The sequence below is a fragment of the Nycticebus coucang genome, chromosome 8 (genome assembly GCF_027406575.1).
Source record: "Nycticebus coucang isolate mNycCou1 chromosome 8, mNycCou1.pri, whole genome shotgun sequence".
Taxonomy (NCBI): domain Eukaryota; kingdom Metazoa; phylum Chordata; class Mammalia; order Primates; family Lorisidae; genus Nycticebus; species Nycticebus coucang.
In genome coordinates this window covers 77,862,716-77,880,522 of record NC_069787.1, presented here as the reverse complement: position 1 = coordinate 77,880,522, position 17,807 = coordinate 77,862,716, and the positions used below count along the sequence as shown (strand labels likewise).

At 34.7% G+C, this 17,807-nt stretch overlaps 1 protein-coding gene across 31 annotated transcripts in view; it reads left to right on the top strand.

Annotated features, from left to right (window-relative positions):
- The window catches only part of CLASP2 (cytoplasmic linker associated protein 2), a 238,037-nt gene that overhangs the window by 13,886 nt on the left and 206,344 nt on the right, over positions 1-17,807 (top strand). For all 31 annotated transcript variants that reach the window (XM_053598615.1, XM_053598620.1, XM_053598627.1 and 28 more), the window contains exons 2-6: positions 3,276-3,354; positions 8,764-8,867; positions 10,907-10,998; positions 12,291-12,366; positions 13,824-13,921. In XM_053598615.1, coding sequence (XP_053454590.1) covers positions 3,276-3,354; positions 8,764-8,867; positions 10,907-10,998; positions 12,291-12,366; positions 13,824-13,921 — 449 coding nt within the window. The remainder of the gene's footprint in view (positions 1-3,275; positions 3,355-8,763; positions 8,868-10,906; positions 10,999-12,290; positions 12,367-13,823; positions 13,922-17,807) is intronic.

Here is a 17,807-nt window from a genome sequence, read left to right as displayed (position 1 = left end):
TTAGGTTTGAATATTATGGTTGCTATAGTTTCCTTCAGTTCATATTGCTTCAGTATTACTTGGCTAGGGATAGAGGAATCAGGAGCATAGGTCTTCCTGTGTTCCTGTTCATCATGTTCTTGCGCCTTCCCCAGTAGTAGACTTCTCATTTCATGCTTGCTAGCCTGCTTGTGAGGAGTGGGAGTATTTTGTTTTTCTGGTTCAGTTTCAGTCTTAGGAGGATGTTTGTCCTTGAATCTTAGAATAAGGTTTTTTGAAGATCGTATTTCTCCTCAACTCCAGACCTTTTATTACCTGGTCCCAGGATGGTTTTCTGCTCCTTCCTTTCTGAAGTAGAAGGCTTTTTTCCTTTCCTCAATAGCAGCAATGAGTTTCACCTGTGCCCTGGACAGGAGCCAAGCAGCACAGGGCAGTTTACAGTGTTTGATGTCCTTTTCTCTGTAGCATCAAAATTTTGTTTTATAGAGAACAAGGGTACTAGAAGCCTTTGTGCTTTTCTTGCACAGGCAGCTGCTTCCCTTTTCCAGTTCTGTACAACCAAGAGATATTTTCTTCTTGCCCAGTTCTTAGTCCTAATTATGAGCGTCCAGTGGAGGTTTGTGGAGAAAGATCTTGCAAGTGGGTGTGAACTCTCCTTGTGTTTGTGGCTATTGAAGAGTGTCTATTTTCATACTAGCCCACACTCTGCTATAAACAATTTTGTTAAATGTAGCAGAATTTTTACCACTTGTATCCTAGCTTCATTTTCCTCCTGTCCTTCCTTGTCACATGTGACTTACTGCTCTGTCCCATGTCTCTATTTAGATTTCAGTCTAGTTGGTTATCTTCCAACCTCTGCTTGCTTTCTTTCCTTTTTTTTTTTTAAGACAGGCTCTCTCTGTTACCCTAGCAGGAATACAGTGGCATGATTATAGATCAAGTGATTCTTCTGCCTCAGTCTTCTGAGTAGATGGGACTACAGGCACACACTACTGTACCAGGCTAGTTTTTTCTATTTTTGTAGAGTTGGGATCTTGTTCAGGCTGGTCTTGAATTCCTACCTCAAGTGTGTCAGGAAGCCAGCCCCGACAACGCTGTGAGTCTACTTCCTTGTGACCTGGTGGGGCAAGAAACCAATGAAAAATTGTTACGAAAGTTATAAAGAATAAAGAGACAAAGACAAAGAAATAGTTTTAAGAACAGTGGGGATTTGGGGGCGGCACACCCTTCTTCGTGAGGCTTCCATTATGCCGCCTCACATATCAGGCTAGCTCTGTATTTATTTCATACCTCAGTGTTACAATCATAAATCTAACGAAGGCAAGGCAAACAATCCCATCATGGTTCCTTCTGTGCTTGCATTTCTATAAACTAGACTAATTCTACAACTAATTATGTTGTTGTATGGATTTACTTTCTACTTTTTATTGTTTTAAGGTATTTTTGATCTTCATACAAACAGCCTTAACAAGATAGCCAATTAGAGGCTGACTCAAGGGAACAAATCCTGGCTGACCCAAAATCACACATCACAGATGTGATGTTTTAATATTCTGACAGCCTTGTTTCCAGACAGACTCCTCTGGCCAGACTAAGGTGACAGAAGAAAAGAGATATTTCATTTCCTCATCTGGTATGGAGCAAATCTTTGTGTGTTGAACGAAGTATAAAGATTCCACATTCTTTACTCCCAAAAAGCACTCTCCCAGAGTACACAGCCCCTCCCTGAGAGAGAATGGCCTCAAAGCCTGCAGCTTGTGGCCATCAGGCAGCTGTGGGAGGAGGAGAGGTATTCAGCATGCCAGGCTTCTCAGAATATTAAAGTGACAAAGTCTCCTGCTTTGCTCTTAAAGCCAGTAAATTGCATCTGAATCAATCCTCTATTACTGTCTCCGTTTGTCCATACTCTGCTATTCTATTCCTAATATTCTAATCTACTAACAGTTAATAATTGAATATTGGTTTCAAACTTATAAAATCATTACTAGCAAGCACATCAAGATAGGACTCTTCCCTTAAGTAATCCCACATGCCCTCTTCAAAGCAGTTCTCTAACCTTGGCCTCCCAGGGTGCTAGGATTATCGGTGGGAGCCATCTCACCTGGCCCAACCTCAACTTTCTGATAGATTTAAGAACAGTTATGATTTTATAAATTATTTGGCTTTTTCTTGTTAGAGTGGGAGTGATATTTTTTCCAGTTTCTTAGAAGCTGAAATTCCTCTGTAATTAAAGGTGCTCTTAATTTTTAACTGTTTCATTTAGAAACCATTTCGAAGTGACAGGAAAGTTACAAGTACAGTTATTTTATTTACCAGATAATGACATTTTGGTCAACAACAGATCACATATATGATGGTGGTCCCAAAAAGTTATGATGGAGTTGAAAAATTCCTATCACTTAGTGACATTGTAGTCTTCTGTCATTGTATTATAACACATTATCTTTTCTTTTTTTTTTGGCCGGGGCTGGGTTTGATCCCACCACCTCTGGCATATGGGGCTGGTATCCTACTCCGTTGAGCCACAGGCGCCGCCCAACACATTACCTTTTCTAAATTTTGATATGTTTGCATGCACGAATAGTTATAGTTGCCTACTATTAAGTAGAGTGATATGCTATACTAGTTTATAGCCTAGGAGCAATAGGCTAGATTGGGGGTATCCAACCTTTTATTCCCTCTGCCACACATTGGAAGAGTAAGAGTTGTTTTGGGCCACATGTTAAATACACAAACAGTAATGGAAGCTGATTAGCAAAAAGAAGGTCTGTGATCTGGGTATACATTTCCTGATATCCAATACTACATATAAGCAAAAAAAGTCTTCACAAAATCAGCATGCAGCCCGGGGGCTGTAGGTCGAACACCTCTGGTCCAGATCATATGGACTAGATGTGTACTAGGCTATACCATCTAGGTGTACTCTGATGTTTGCATGATGACAGAATTGCCAAATGACACATTTCTCAGAATGTATTGCCATTTTTAAATAATGTGTAACTGTACATATAGTCAGTGAACTCCTGTGTAACCTGCACCTAATTTGCCACTTATTAACATTTTGCCAGATTTGTCACTATCTTTCTGCACATTTAAACATTATTGTTATCATTATATTGTTGGACCATTTGAGAATAGGATGCCCCAAACTTGGGACTGTCTACCTGGATACTTCAATCTTACCTTTTAAAATCTTAATATGTTATGTGACGATCTTTATATGTCAGAAATTATATACTGATATTAAAGCATGTGTCAGTAATTTGTATCCATTAAAACTTTTTTTTTGTCTGTAGGTTTCATTAATGGGATTAGAAATTTTAAGTGCCTTTGTGGACAGATTATCAACACGATTTAGATCCTATGTAGCAATGGGTAAGTTAACTTTATTTATTTAAAAATCTAAATAAGGTTTGGCATGGAGACTTCTTTTTTTAGTTTTTTTTTTTTTAATGGAATTAATTTTCTGTAAATTCAAAAATAAAATTAAGCAGTTTAGTTTACCCAGACAAAACATTTTAAACCTGTTTAAATAAATCGTTGCATTGCTTTGAGGCAAAAAAGAAATAAATAAAAATAAAGGCAAAAAAGCTCTTGGTAAATATGCTGCTAATTTTTATTGCACATTTTCAAAATTTTTATGGATTTCAACATTTTTTATAAAATGCTAAAATTTATAATATAGCTTACAGTGCCATTTTTTAGATTACTTGTGCAGAAGAATCAGTTCTTTCATTGCTACCCTGTTGCAGACCATTATTTTATAAATTACACTAAAATTACAACAAAATGAAATAAAAAAATACAAGGTGTAATTTTTTATTACTTTAATCAACAGACAGAATTGCTTTTCAAAAACATTTTGTAAATACTTTATCAATTTCATTACCACAAGCAATTTGTAGACTGATCCTAGGCTGCTAGTCATACTTTGAGTAGCACTTACAATGTGTTTGCAGCAGTATGAATGCTAGTATAATAGTCTTGGAATAATAGTTAGGATTACAAAGTTGACTCTACTTATTTTCCAAACCTAAGTGACCTTCATGTGCCTTTGGAGTGCTTTTTAGTGGATGTGATCCTATTATATAGCAGCATATAGAATGGTAATCTCAGATGTTAGTTAGTATATTATCACACTTTCTGATATCTTCAGTTAACTTTTTTCTTCATATTTGGTATTCACCAAATTCTGTCAGTTTTCTACTTTTTAGCTATCTTTTCAGCTGGAGCATTCCCTGGGCTTCCATATCTTTATTGTTCATTTTAATTTATACCGTTATGTTAATATTCTGAGAATTTTTTTTTACTGTTAGTCTCCTTAAAATCTTACAGCAGACATTGAAAACTTCTCTGCATACATATTTTACTTGCTTGTATGTTTTCTTAAAATATTTCAAATTTTAAAAATTGAGAAATTTTACCTGATTCATATTTCTGTCTTTTCTCAAGAAATTGGCAAATGTGACAACTGATCTGAAGCTGTGTTGTAGCTTCTCTTTTGTCTCGGTGATAAGTTTTTCTAATTTATAAATTTCTCCCATTTCTTCTTGTCTCTTTTCATAACTGGGAAAGTTGGTTATAATATGGTAAGGTTGGAATACTGCATTTCTTAATCAGGTTGGCTCAATTTTGGCATTTTCTGTATCTCCTTGGCTGTAGGCATTTGTGTTTGTGACCCCTGTCCTGTAGTATCTCCTATTATTGTTACAGAGAAAATTTTAGTCTTTAGAGTAATTCTAAGTTTTATATATCTCACTTATTTTTCAGATACAGGGAGGGCCAGGTGGGATTGATGTACTGACTACTCATATTGAAGCAATGGGAACATTGGAACCAGAACTCTAGTTTGACTCCCAACACTGTACTGCTTTCAGACTCCCTGTTGTTACACTGTCTGTGATGTTTCAGTTTTCTCGCCATATTTGTTTTTCTTTGTCATCTTTAGCAAGTACTCTCTTTCCAACCTAGCTTATCAGAAACTTGCCTACTCTTTTTAAGTCTGGCTTAACTTGCCTATGCCTCTGCTGTGCTCTTAATACTTTTTGAAATCTCCTTTTCTCCATGGACCTTTCTTTTTTTTCTAAAAATGTGTGTCAGATTTAAATATATGGGAACTTTTCAGATTAAAATTCAGTGTACACCAAATTTTTCTTTATTGTGATTCTTAGATACTTAAATACTTAATAAATTAATTTGCTGTTGTAGGTTAGTGTTTTTTTTGTGTTTAAAAACACAAAAATTATGTTTTTTGTGTGTTTGAAAACTTTACTTTTCCATAGTATATGTGGTCACAAAAGAAAATTGTGACCTGTGAAAATTGTGACACAAATGAAAAATTTGTGTTTCCTCAACTTTATGGGACATGACCACATATTTTTGTAGCTATAGTTTTTTCTTTTTAAGCTCCTATTCTTTTGGATTTTAACTATACATTTACTGTTTGTCAATATCGTTTGCACTTTGAACCGTAGGTGTTCCTCATTGTCCTTAATGAAACTTTGCTTGTTATTCCTTGAGAGTCAGAGTGGTACAATAAGAAAAATTTATTACAACTTTGCTATCATTTCTGGAATGTCTACTTTTTTAATCCATTTACTCAGTTTAACCCATTTACTACTTTACATACATGAAAGCTTATCCTCATGATTTCAAGGTAGTATAACAACGTTGCAAGATGGGCAGTATATCTGTGTTCTTAAAGTTGTACAGAACTGGGCTAAGATCCCAGGGTTAGTTTTCTTGTTTTTATCTTATCACAGACCTTCGTGGTTTTACACAAACCACTTAGGATCCTTTCTATAAAAGGAAGGAATTGAATTGAATTAAGTCTTGAAAGTCTTTTTCATAGTATAACTCTAGATACCACCTACATGTAACTAGATTTGAGTGATAATGTTTAGTTGGGGTGTGCTTAGGTTATTATCATTACAGGTCTTGCTGATGTTCTTTTATGTTAAAAATGAAATGTTTTAGGAAAATTGAAATTCATTTTAAATTTTAGATAAGAGTTCCAAAACGAACATAGGCTCTAATAACATAATTCTTAAATATATGATCTGTATATTTGCATAGTAGTGTAAAGTATTTTAATTTTCTTTTGTGACCACATATACTGTGGAAAAGTAAGGTTTTCAAACACACAAAAAGTACAATTTACATTTAATACTGATCACCAACTCTGGTTTTATGATAACTGAATTCAGTAAAGTATCTCATATTTTAAAACTTTTAAACTGATAGTTTTGATGCAGAATGATATGTAATAAAAAATTAGAATAGTCAGCATACCAGCTCATCAGTTTTACATCTTGTAAAATGGTTTACATCATGTACAATGCTAAGAGAACGAAATAACAGCTGTGTTTCAACCCTTTTTCATGTTTCACTATCCAAATTCCAGCCTGTGATAGATCTGTTTGTTCACAAAATTCTTATTCAGAGCCTACAGAGCAAAAAAGCTGTGTTCTGGATGCCCAAATATTTGTTGAATAGTCATCATATTTAATGATAATTCACTGATCACTGTATTTTTGTACCAATATTTAGAGAAGATTGCTGACATTTCTAAATGTTTATTATGGTCTTGCCACAGGAGCTTTTCCTTATTTTACTTCATCTTCTCACTAGCTATGTGAGCTATGGGCCTGGGATCCCTCCATATTTAAACAGATGAAGAAACTGTATAGTTTAGAGAAATTTTCTGTTCTTATATGTTAATAACTGGTAGGGCTAGAAATAAAATCTTGTTCTATTTGACTGCAAAAGAGTATATTAAAAAGATCTAATGCAAAAAAATTATTCATTATTTTTATATAACAGCTATAATACTAATTTTATATAATGTGAGGTTTTTTTGGTTTTGTTCATGTTTTGTAAAATTAGTTTTTAATATTGAGGTAAGCTCCTATTTGGGCCAACATTTGATTTTCTTTTTGGAGTTACTCAGGAATGGAGTATTTTTTTTCCTATTATTGTTACATGGTTGTTAACATACACACAAACACTCAAACAATTTCAATTATAAGTAAATAGAAATGGTTATGACTAGGACCTCACATTGTCTAGATTATTTAAATCCAAGTTTCACTACTTGCTATTTGTTTGGGCAAGTTATTTTATCTCTCTGGGCCTTCTTTATCAAATAGGCCTACTCTATTTAGGATTGTTGTGAGGATTAAATAAGATAATTTCAGTGCTTAGTACTTAGTAATCTCTAGATTCTAAAATATATTAATTGTTTACTATTTGTCTTCTGCTTTTCAGAAGCTATCAGAATCAGAGTCCCATAGGAGTCAATCTTATAAATGTTGATAAAGTCCTCTACTGTTAATAGTACATTGAAGTAAGATAAAAAGAATTTATATAGTTTCCACTGATGAGTGTCTCTTGTCTCCTGATTAGGCTTGTGATTTTTAGGGGGAGCGCCCTGTTTTTTACACAGTCATTTCCTTGATTAAGGTTAAGATTATTGGATGGCGTCTTTTTTTTTTTTTTTGGCCGGGGCTGGGTTTGTACCTACCACCTCTGGCATATGGGGCTGGTGCCCTACTCCTTTGAACCACAGGTACCATCCTGGATGGCGTCATTTTTTTGGTATAGTCAGCTCTTCACTCAAGTCATTTTCTAGCAGAAGAGTGTAATTTTTTTTTCCCTAAGTGTTATTGACTATTATTGCATTAGTTTTGGTTATTACATTATAGACAATATATTGGCACCAAATCACATACACATTTACTAATATGTATAGAAATAAACCAGAGAAATATTTCTTTCTTGATCTAATTTCTTCCTCCTTCCCTTATTTAAACTAGACGTAGGTCCCCATTGCCTCAGAGAAGGAAGGCAATTTGTATTCTTATCTTCAGGGAATACTTCCCAAGACCGCCAGTGGATGACTAAAACTTTGGATAATATCAAACCGTACATATGCTGTTTTTATGATCTGGTAACTGAAATGGCTATTAAGTGACTAATAGGTAGTGTAAGCAGCAGAGATATGCTGGACAAAGGGATCATTCACTTCCCAAGTTAGAAGGAGTGGAATGGCACAGATTGCATAATGCTACTCAAAATGGCACACAATTTTAAAACATTTTTTATTTCTAGAATTTTCTGTTTAATACTTGTGGGCTGTAGTTGGCCATGGAAAATGGAAACCATAGAAAGTGAAACTGCGGATAAGGCGGTACTACTGTATAGCTGTAAAGTAAAAAAGAAACGAAGTGTTTTTGCTTTTGAACATGTGGGATGATAGTGATTATAGCAATATACTTGTCACTCTCTAAGTTGTTTACATGTATTATCATTGAATTTTCAATAATCCTCTGAGGTGAGTACCACTGCCAATGTTTATGGGAGGAGATAACAAAAAGTGGTTAAGTAATGTGTTCAAGGCCACATGAATGGTAGTGGTAATTTAAGGGATTACAGAAAGATAATTTTGAGTATGTGATATTTTTGCCCTATGAACTGACTTTAGAACATACTCCCTCTGAATTCTACTTTCCTTTAGCCCCACCCCATCTATTCATCGCCAAATAGAATAATATTTAGTTTTGCCCTTTTCTGACCATTATTATAGGTGGAGATCATACAATATATGTCTTTTAAAATTTATCTCTCGGTTATTTTTGAGTGTACTCATCAATAAATAACTTAAAACAATTCCATTACCTCATATGTTCATTTACAAAAATAATTACTATATGTGATTTTGTAAAATATGGTTTCTAATGGAGTTGAGTTATAAACATTTACTGTTTTCTGCCTCCCTATCTTTAGTTATTGTAGCTTTAATAGACAGAATGGGAGATACCAAAGACAAGGTTCGAGATGAAGCTCAGACTCTCATATTGAAGGTAATGGATCAAGTAGCACCACCTATGGTAGGTCCACATTTTAAAATTCAAATTTTGCTATTTAATGATTAATTATTTTGTCAGTAAAGATAGATGGTAATCAAAGCAAGTCAGTAAAGCTGCATAGGGCATAAAAGCTGAATTTTTAAACAGTGATTGTTGCTCATCCTTTAAAGAATTTGAAATTTAAAGTAATGTCAATGTTTGATTTTCTATTTCTTATATTTTACTCTAATGCTTTTCTTTAAAAAGCTAACTCATGAAACTTGGTAAACGGTCTGTGAAGCTAGTGAATGATGCTCCATGATTATATCAATGTACACAGCTCTGATTTAATAAAAAAAAAAAAAAGCTAACTCAGGTTTAAGTGGTTTCACAATATACTGATTATATTATCCTTTAAGATTTTCTGGTTTTCTTTATTTGAAAATTGTAAAAATTATAAAATATTGGCACCCACATCTCAGTGGTTAGGGCACCAGCCATATACAGCAGTGTTGGCAGGTTTGAACCCGGCCCAGGCCTGCTAAACAACAATGACAACTACAACAACAAGGGGCAACTGTAGTCCCAGCTACTTGGGAGGCTGAGGCAATAGAATCGCTTAAGCCCAAGAGTTTGATGTTGCTGTGAGCTGTGATGCCACCACATGCTACTGAGGCTGACATAGTGAGACTCTGTCTCAAAAAAAAAAAGTTATATATGTTTTATTAAAAAAATGCAAAGAGTATTGAATTATTAAGTAAATTGTTATACCTTAGAACTAAATCTTTTATTAATAATATGGTGGATATCTTTTAACATTGGTTTATTGGTTTACATTGTGCTTTCTACTTATAAATATTTATATATAATAGAGTTCCAGAGGTGGTATTGCTGAGTCAGGATATTTACATTTAAGATTTTTTTGTAAATTCTTAAAATTTGGCAAGGAGGGAGGGGGGGTGGGGTCTTGGTGTGTGCCACATGTTTTGGGGGCAAGACACGATTGTAAGAGTGACCTTACCTAACAAATGCAATCAGTGTAACCTGGTTTCTTGCACCCTCAATGAATCGCCAACAATAAGAAAAAAGAAAAAAATTTGGCAAGGAGACAAAAATATTAGTAGAACTGAACACAGATTCCAGATGTAATACTGAGTACAGAAAGAGAGGTGAATGCCTATATGTTTAGAAAAATAAGGCTGGATTCTTGTTACAGTAAACCCAAATAAGTGTTTTAGATAATTTGTCTAGGTTTATGCTTTTTCCAAAAGATAATTATAGTAGGTGACATAAAATGACTTGCCCAAATATGTTTCTGTATTTGAATCCAGTATTTTTAAGAGGAGAGAAGCCTGAATAATAAAATATTGGAAAAAGTACATTCTATGTGACAGTCTGTTATTAGTTGCTAGGCAATATTGGACCTCTTAAATAAATACTTATTGGATTTGGGTGGTGCCCATAGTTCAGTGGGTAGGTTGCTGGCCACATACGCCGAGGCTGGCCAGTTCGAACCCGGCCCCGGCCAGCTAAAACAACAATGACAACTGCAAAAAAAAAAAAAATACATAGCTGGGCGTTGTGGTGGGCACCTGTAGTCCCAGCTACTTGGGAAGCTGAGGCAAGAGAATCCCTTAAGCCCAAGAGTTTGAGGTTACTGTAAGCTGTGACGCCACGGCACTCTACTGAGGGCAACAAAGTGAGACTCTGTCCCCTCCACCCCCCAAAAATACTTACTGGATTTGTAATGGTAGCATTGTTAGTGAAGGCTTCTTAAGTATAGAAAAAATCCTGTGTCCTTAGAAATTCTAAGACTTATGTGATGAACATGGTTCTTCTGTGAATAACTGAAATCTAAAGTGAAAAATATATAAAGACCTTAAAACATGATTAAGATATTAAAAATGGGTGAGAGCAACTGTGGTGTAAATTTGGCTTACAAAAACTTATAAGTAGTAGAGAAGTGAATAGTCTGACGAAAATATTGTTACCAATAAGGTTGGTAATACGGTTGGCAAGACATAAAAGACTATAAAATGAATAATTTCATTTTGTGTTATGTTTACTTTTTTTTCAAATAGTACATTTGGGAACAGTTGGCTTCTGGTTTTAAGCACAAGAATTTTCGATCTCGAGAAGGCGTGTGTTTGTGTCTTATTGAAACCTTAAACATGTAAGTTTTAATGATTACTAAAAAGAGCCTTCTTATGTTTTTTATTTTTATAAAACAAAATCCATTTTACATGGTCAAACAAAGCTATGGAAATAAAGTTTAAATAGTTATTAAAGCCCAAAAGTTTTTATTTGATACCTTTACTATTAATTGTTTTTATGTTATCTTTCATGTTATTAATTTTTATATTATCAGTTAGTGACAAGAAGTATTTTTCTTTTTTTTACCTTCAGTATGTTAACAGTAGTCACCTATAATAGATGGTCATAGAGCTGATCTGCTGCTGATAATTTAGGATCTATTTCTGCTATGGATCCAGAACTTGAAGTTGTTTTTAATGCAATGGTATTTTATATATTAGCCATTTCCCATCCTCCACCCTCTGTCTTTTACCAGCTGGCCCTAGGCTTTCCAGAACAGCTGTATGAGTGGATATTAAAAGCATATACTGACAAGACTCTCCAGGTAACTAGACAGTGGGTTTGGAGTTCTGACTGCATAGATGTCACAGAGCTGTAACTCTGATCTGAAGAAATGTAACCTGGATTTTTTTTTTAATCTTGTTCTAGATTATTTTTTCAGGTTTTGTACAATATGATAGGTAATACATAGTAGCTTTCAACTTTTTCTGTATGGTTACTTCCTTTTCTTAACTATACTTTTATTTATTTTCTTTGGCCTCTCTGAGGTCCTTTCTGCCACCAAGAGCTTGTAAGTGCACTCAGTCTGCACAGCTTCTGTGGTTTTTGGCTCTCCTGTCATTTGCTTTCAACCTATGACCTCATTAAAATATTAATAAATATAAAGATCTTTTCATTTATTTCATTGGCATGCAAATTTATTTGAGACCCTAGAGTCTTTAAAAAAATCCCTCTTTTGGGCAGCGCCTATGGCTCAAAGGAGTAGGGCGCCAGCCCCGTATGCTGGAGGTGGCGGGTTCAAACCCAGCCCCGGCCAAAATAAAAAAAAAAAAAATCCCTCTTTCAAAAATAATAACAGCTCTGATTTTCCTAAGTAATTGATTACTAGATTTAAGAGTGCCATTGGTTGAGTATTTTGATGTGTTAGATCTTTGTTGATAGTTTTCACTGTCAGTAATGATTATTCAAGTTTACATTTTTACATTGTTTAGGGGTTTTTTTTGCTGTGTTTCATATCCTTTATTTTGTAATGATGTGTTTTTATCTTCTCCACCGTATTTGTCACATTCATACAGACAAGAAGAAGGTATAAGGATATTTCATATACTGTTTGATTAAAACCAAATTCTTTTTTTTTTTTCCTCAAATTAGTTTTGGGGCTCAGCCACTAGTCATCAGCAAGTTGGTACCACATTTGTGTGTCCTATTTGGAGATTCCAACAGTCAGGTAAAAATTTATTTTGTTCAATCTTTGCCTAATTTTTTTGCCATCCTTTCTTTTCTAGTGCTCTTATCATGTTTTACAAAAAGAAGAGAAAGGGTTGGGAGTATGAAATCAATATTTTACTTCATTAAAAAAAAATTCCACCTAAGTTTTTAAAAACATATATTCATATAGGTTGCTTAAGTTTGTCAGTTGTTTGTCTAATTTTAAGGAGAGCTGGGACTTAATGGCTAGTTCTTTAGTTTAAGAAATTGAGTAACAAAGAACCTGGATTCCCTTCTGTAGTTCTCCCCATAATTATGGGGACAGGCTCTCAGTTGCATTTCTTTATTCCTGAATACGGGGGCATAACAACAGTTTGCAATAGTCCTACCTCCATTTAACAGGGAAGATTTGAGTCAGTGGTGTATCACTTGTTTGAAACTTTTTCACCAGAGCTGCCTATATTATAGGCACATTATGGGAATGTATACTGGAGCTTATCCCTCCTGGTGAATTTGGTTATTGGCTGTTATCTTTTTGGAGCATTTGGAATGACCTTGGGTAAGGTTTTCTTTTCTTTCAGATCCTAGCTGCCTATTAAGAGGTGTGTAGAGAGTTCTACTGCTTCTTCATTCACTGTTGGGCAGTGAGCTGTGCAAGGGAACTCGAGCTGTTTTCCAAATTCCTGTCTTCAGGCCATGTTCTTTTTTTTCTTTTTTCTTTTAATTGTGGTAACATATGGATAATATAATATAAAATTTGCATTCCAACCATTTTTAAGTGTGCAGTTCAGTGGCATGCACATCATTCCTCCCTCTCCCCAGCTCCTGGAGACAACCATTCTATTTTCTGTCTCTATGAATTTGACCACTCTGGATACCTCATAGAAGTGGAGCTATATATTATTGGCCTTTTTGTGTCTGATTTCTTATATTTAGCATAATGTCTAAAAAGAATTATCTATATTGTAGCATGTGCCAGAACCACGTTTCTTTTTAAGGTTGAATAATATCCCATTATACGCGTATAACACGTTTGATTTATCTATTCATCTGTAGATGGACATTTGGCTGTGATGAATAATGCTGCTGTGAATATTGCTGTAAAAATATCTGATTGATTTTAAGCCATATTCTCGAAAGGCAGTTTTATTTCAGGGAATTATAGTAACCATAATAACAATTTGTATTACTATAATTTTTGGCAGTTGTTTACATACTCTTACCACAAATGTATTTTTAAAAAGTCAAATTAGTAACTTTTATTTACAAGTTTCTTAGATTTCTGTAAAACCTTTTACTAGTTTTCTCTAGAGGTTTCTTGGTAGGGCATCTTGGTTTTTTGCTGATGACAAAACTTAGAGGCATTAAAACCTACCTAGAGCTTCAGGTTGGTCTACTAGCATAATGTTACCTTGAGATAAAGTATTTTGTGGTATCATATATAAGTTTCTTAAAAAGTTCCGAATTCTTTGACAGGTGAGAGATGCTGCAATATTGGCTATAGTGGAGATTTATAGACATGTGGGAGAGAAAGTGAGGGCAGATCTTTGTAAGAGAGGTATTCCCCCTGCTAGGTAAGTGTTGCTAAATTTGTTTATTTTTCACTGGACTAGTTTTAATAGTTTTAATTTCATTTGATTATTTGAATAGATTCAACATATTTTAATGTTTTAAAATTCAAAAGATACAGGAGGATATATAAGTTATCACCATTTTAAAACTTCTTAAGATCCTATTAATTTTGGTTACTGTTTTATTATATATGCATTTATTATATTTTCATTACTATGTAATTATATACTATCATCAAGTGATAATAGTTACTATTTGGAATATACTTGAGTAAGAATTTATTAAAAATAATAAAAAAAAGAATTTATTAAAAATAGTAATCAATTCATTAAATCCATACTTTTAAAGTATATACTATTGAAAGTTACTCTACAAGTTATTGGGTAATAGAAAGCTGAGTAAGAATCAGTTGCTAGTCTTAAAACCTATTGAAATAACAAGAAAATCACAAATATCTGTGTAGTGTGGTATTAGTCAGATAAGTAAAGACCCTGTTGATAAAGTTTTAGAGTGTATCAGAAATTTTTTCATAGGTACTGTTATTCTGTATTACTTCTCAGAGTTTATATTTGTTAAAGATATTCTAATTAAATTTTCTTTGTTTTTGTAATGAAACTTTGATCTCCGTTTTAAGGGAATTCACTAAAAGATTTTTTTTCCTTAACTTTTTAATATGGTATTAGTATTAAAAAATACTGAAATAGATAGAATAATATAATGACCTTTCATGTACCTATTACCCACTTTCAACAATTATTAGCTTGTGGTCAGTTTTATATGTTGTACCCTGGCCTATTTACCCTTGTGTTATATTATTTTGAAGCAAATATAACTCATTGCAACATTTCATCTGTAAATATTTTCATGTATTTCTAAAATTTTAAAAAAGAATATTTTTAATCACAAGCCCAATACCATCATCACATCATAAATTTTTTTTCAAATAATTCTATAATATCAGATATCTAGTCCAGGTTCAAATTTCCATTTACTGCATAAATATAGTACTTGTCTTAAGTTTGTTTTGTGTTGCTGTAAAGGAATAATTGAGACTGGCTGATTTATAAAGAATGACGTTTATTTGACTCATCATTCTGTAGGCTGTACGAGAAGCATGGCACTGGTGTCTGGTGTGCTTCTTGTAAGGGTGGCAGGCTGTTTCCACTTAGGGAGGAAATGGGAGAGTGGGTAGGTGGTGTGTACAGAGATCACCTGGTGAGAGAGGAAGCAAGAGAGCAAGAAGGGAAGTGCCAAGTGCCAGTCTCTCACTCCCTCTTTTTTTTAAGAGACAGGGTCTCTGTCTTTCGGGCTGGAATGCAGTGACATGATCATGGCTCACTATAGCCTCTAAGAACTCCTTGGCTCAAGTGATAGTGTCACCTCAGCCATCCAAGTAGCTGGGACTACTGGCTTATACCACTATGACCGGCTAATTTTTTTCTTCATTTTTTAGAGATGGGTTATCACTATACTGCTCAGGCTGGTCTCAAACTTCTGGCCTCAAATGATCTTCCTGCCTCAGCCTCCTGAGTAGGTGGGATTATATGGATGAATCACCATGCTTTGTTGTGGTGATGGACGATGCGAGGGAACAGCAGCCTTGCCGTGAATGCAAGCTTGCTCCTGCAATTGGTATAACAGCAAGAAGCAGACTACAGCTCAGAGTGGCATGTAGTGATGAGTTTTATTCTTGACCACCTTATAAAGTCAAGCAGTCATGTACACACTATTAATCTATAATCTAAGAATTTTCCTTCTAAACAATTCTTAACTAATTTTAACTCTACTTGGGGATATCAAATCTAGAAATCAACAATGTCTATTCTATACATCAACAATAAACATTCCATTATGTTTTATCTATGGACATGCTTCTTCAGCTATCGGTTACATAAAGCTATCAGTCAGAAAGTTTTTTGGGGAGATTACATTTAAGATTTTCATGTGCCCATTGAGATCTAAGAGATAAGCTTTATGATTCTGTTTATCTACAGTGCTTGAAGCCACATAACTGTTTAAGACAGTGTGTTCCCACATAGTCAACCTCTGAGTTGTGTCTCCAGCTGGCAGGCTCTTAACCTGTGACCTTGTTGGGCTTAACGACTGCATCAGATACATTGTGAATGGAATTTTATCTTCCTACTTCACAGGCTCTGTATATGCTGACCAAGGTAGCTAGAGTTTCAGCTCCCTGTGATGGCAGAAATCATGTCAACCTGTCTTTCCCTGCCTCAATGGCACACATGTGGGAATTTATCCCACAAAGCTTGCCTCTTCTTTTTAGCAACTAGCACTTATGGAAACTAATAAAGGGAGAACTCCCTCACTCTGTGCCCTCTACTCCCAGAGGGCATTAATGTGTTCATCTCTGCCTTCATGACCCAGGCTCGTCCCATTAGGCCCCACCTCAACATTGGGTATCAAATTTTAACGTAAGGTTTGGAGGGGACACATATCCAAACTACACCATGTATTTTCAGTAGTTTGTTTGAATTAGGATCCAAATAAGTCTATATGTTACAATTAGTTGGTATCTTTTATATGTCTTTTTAAACATTTATGTACCCCTCTTTTATTCTTTGTGTTTTATTTGTTGAATAAGCCTGTAGTTTATTCTGTTTCCCTCATTCTGAATTTTGCTGATTCTTTTCCTGTGGTATGGTTTAATTTGTTTTTTTTCTTTTTCTCGTCATATCCTGTACATTTGTAGTTGGATCTAGAGATTTCATCAGATATTTGGGAGGTCAGGAAGAGCATGACTACTTCATGGGTGGTGTTGTGTTCTATTATTATGAATGTCATCATATCTGGTGTCTTTCTCACCTTGTAGATGTTTTCTAGTATCATTTATTTTCTGATAATAAGGTTATCCAATAAGCATGCTTTTTGTTGATTTGCTCATGTATTCATTTTCTACTTCCAGAACTAACACAAATTACATTTGAGAAAATTGTACATCATTTTATATGGATGAAAGAAATGACGTTAACATATATAAATGTGTGTGAGTGTGTATATCTGTGTATATATTGAAATTATTTTATTTTCTCTTGAATAGACTTTATTTTTAGAGTAGTTTAAGGTGCTCTCATTCTCAATATCCCTCACCTGAATGGCGTATTGATGAACCCACATTGATACATCATTATCACCCAAAGACCATAGTTTACATTAGGGTTGACTCTTGGTTTTATATATTTTATGACCATAGTTTACATTAGGGTTGACTTTTGGTTTTATACATTTTATGGGTTTAGACAGATGGATAATGACCTGTATTACCATTATAGTATCATACAGAATAGTTTGACTGCCTGTGTTTTGTATCATACAGAATAGTTTGACTGCCTTTGTTTTTTTTGAGACAAAGTCTCAAGCTGTTGCCCTTGGTAGAGTGCTATGGCGTCACAGCCCACAGCAACCTCAAACTCTTGGGTTTAAGCAATTCTCTTGTCTCAGCTTCCCAAGTAACTGGGACTACAGGTGCCCGCCACAACACCCCGCTATTATTATTTTTTTTTCGTCTCAGTTGTTTTAGCTGGCCTGGGCTGGGTTTGAACCCACCAACCTTGGTATATATGGCCAGCGCCCAACCCACTGAGCTATGGGTGCCGCCTAGTTTCACTGCCTTAAAAATCCTCTTTGCTTTACCTATTCATCCTTTCCTCTGGCCTAATCCTGGTAACAACTGATCTTTTTACTATCATCATAGTTACTTTGGTTAGTTTTTTTTGAGATAGAATCTCATTCTGTTGCCTAGGCTAGAGTGCAATAGCATTATAATAGCTCACTGTAACTGCAGACTCCTAGGCTTAAATGATCCTCTTGCCTCAGCCACCTGAATAGTGGAGCACTACCTGTACATATCACCACACCCAGCTAATTTTT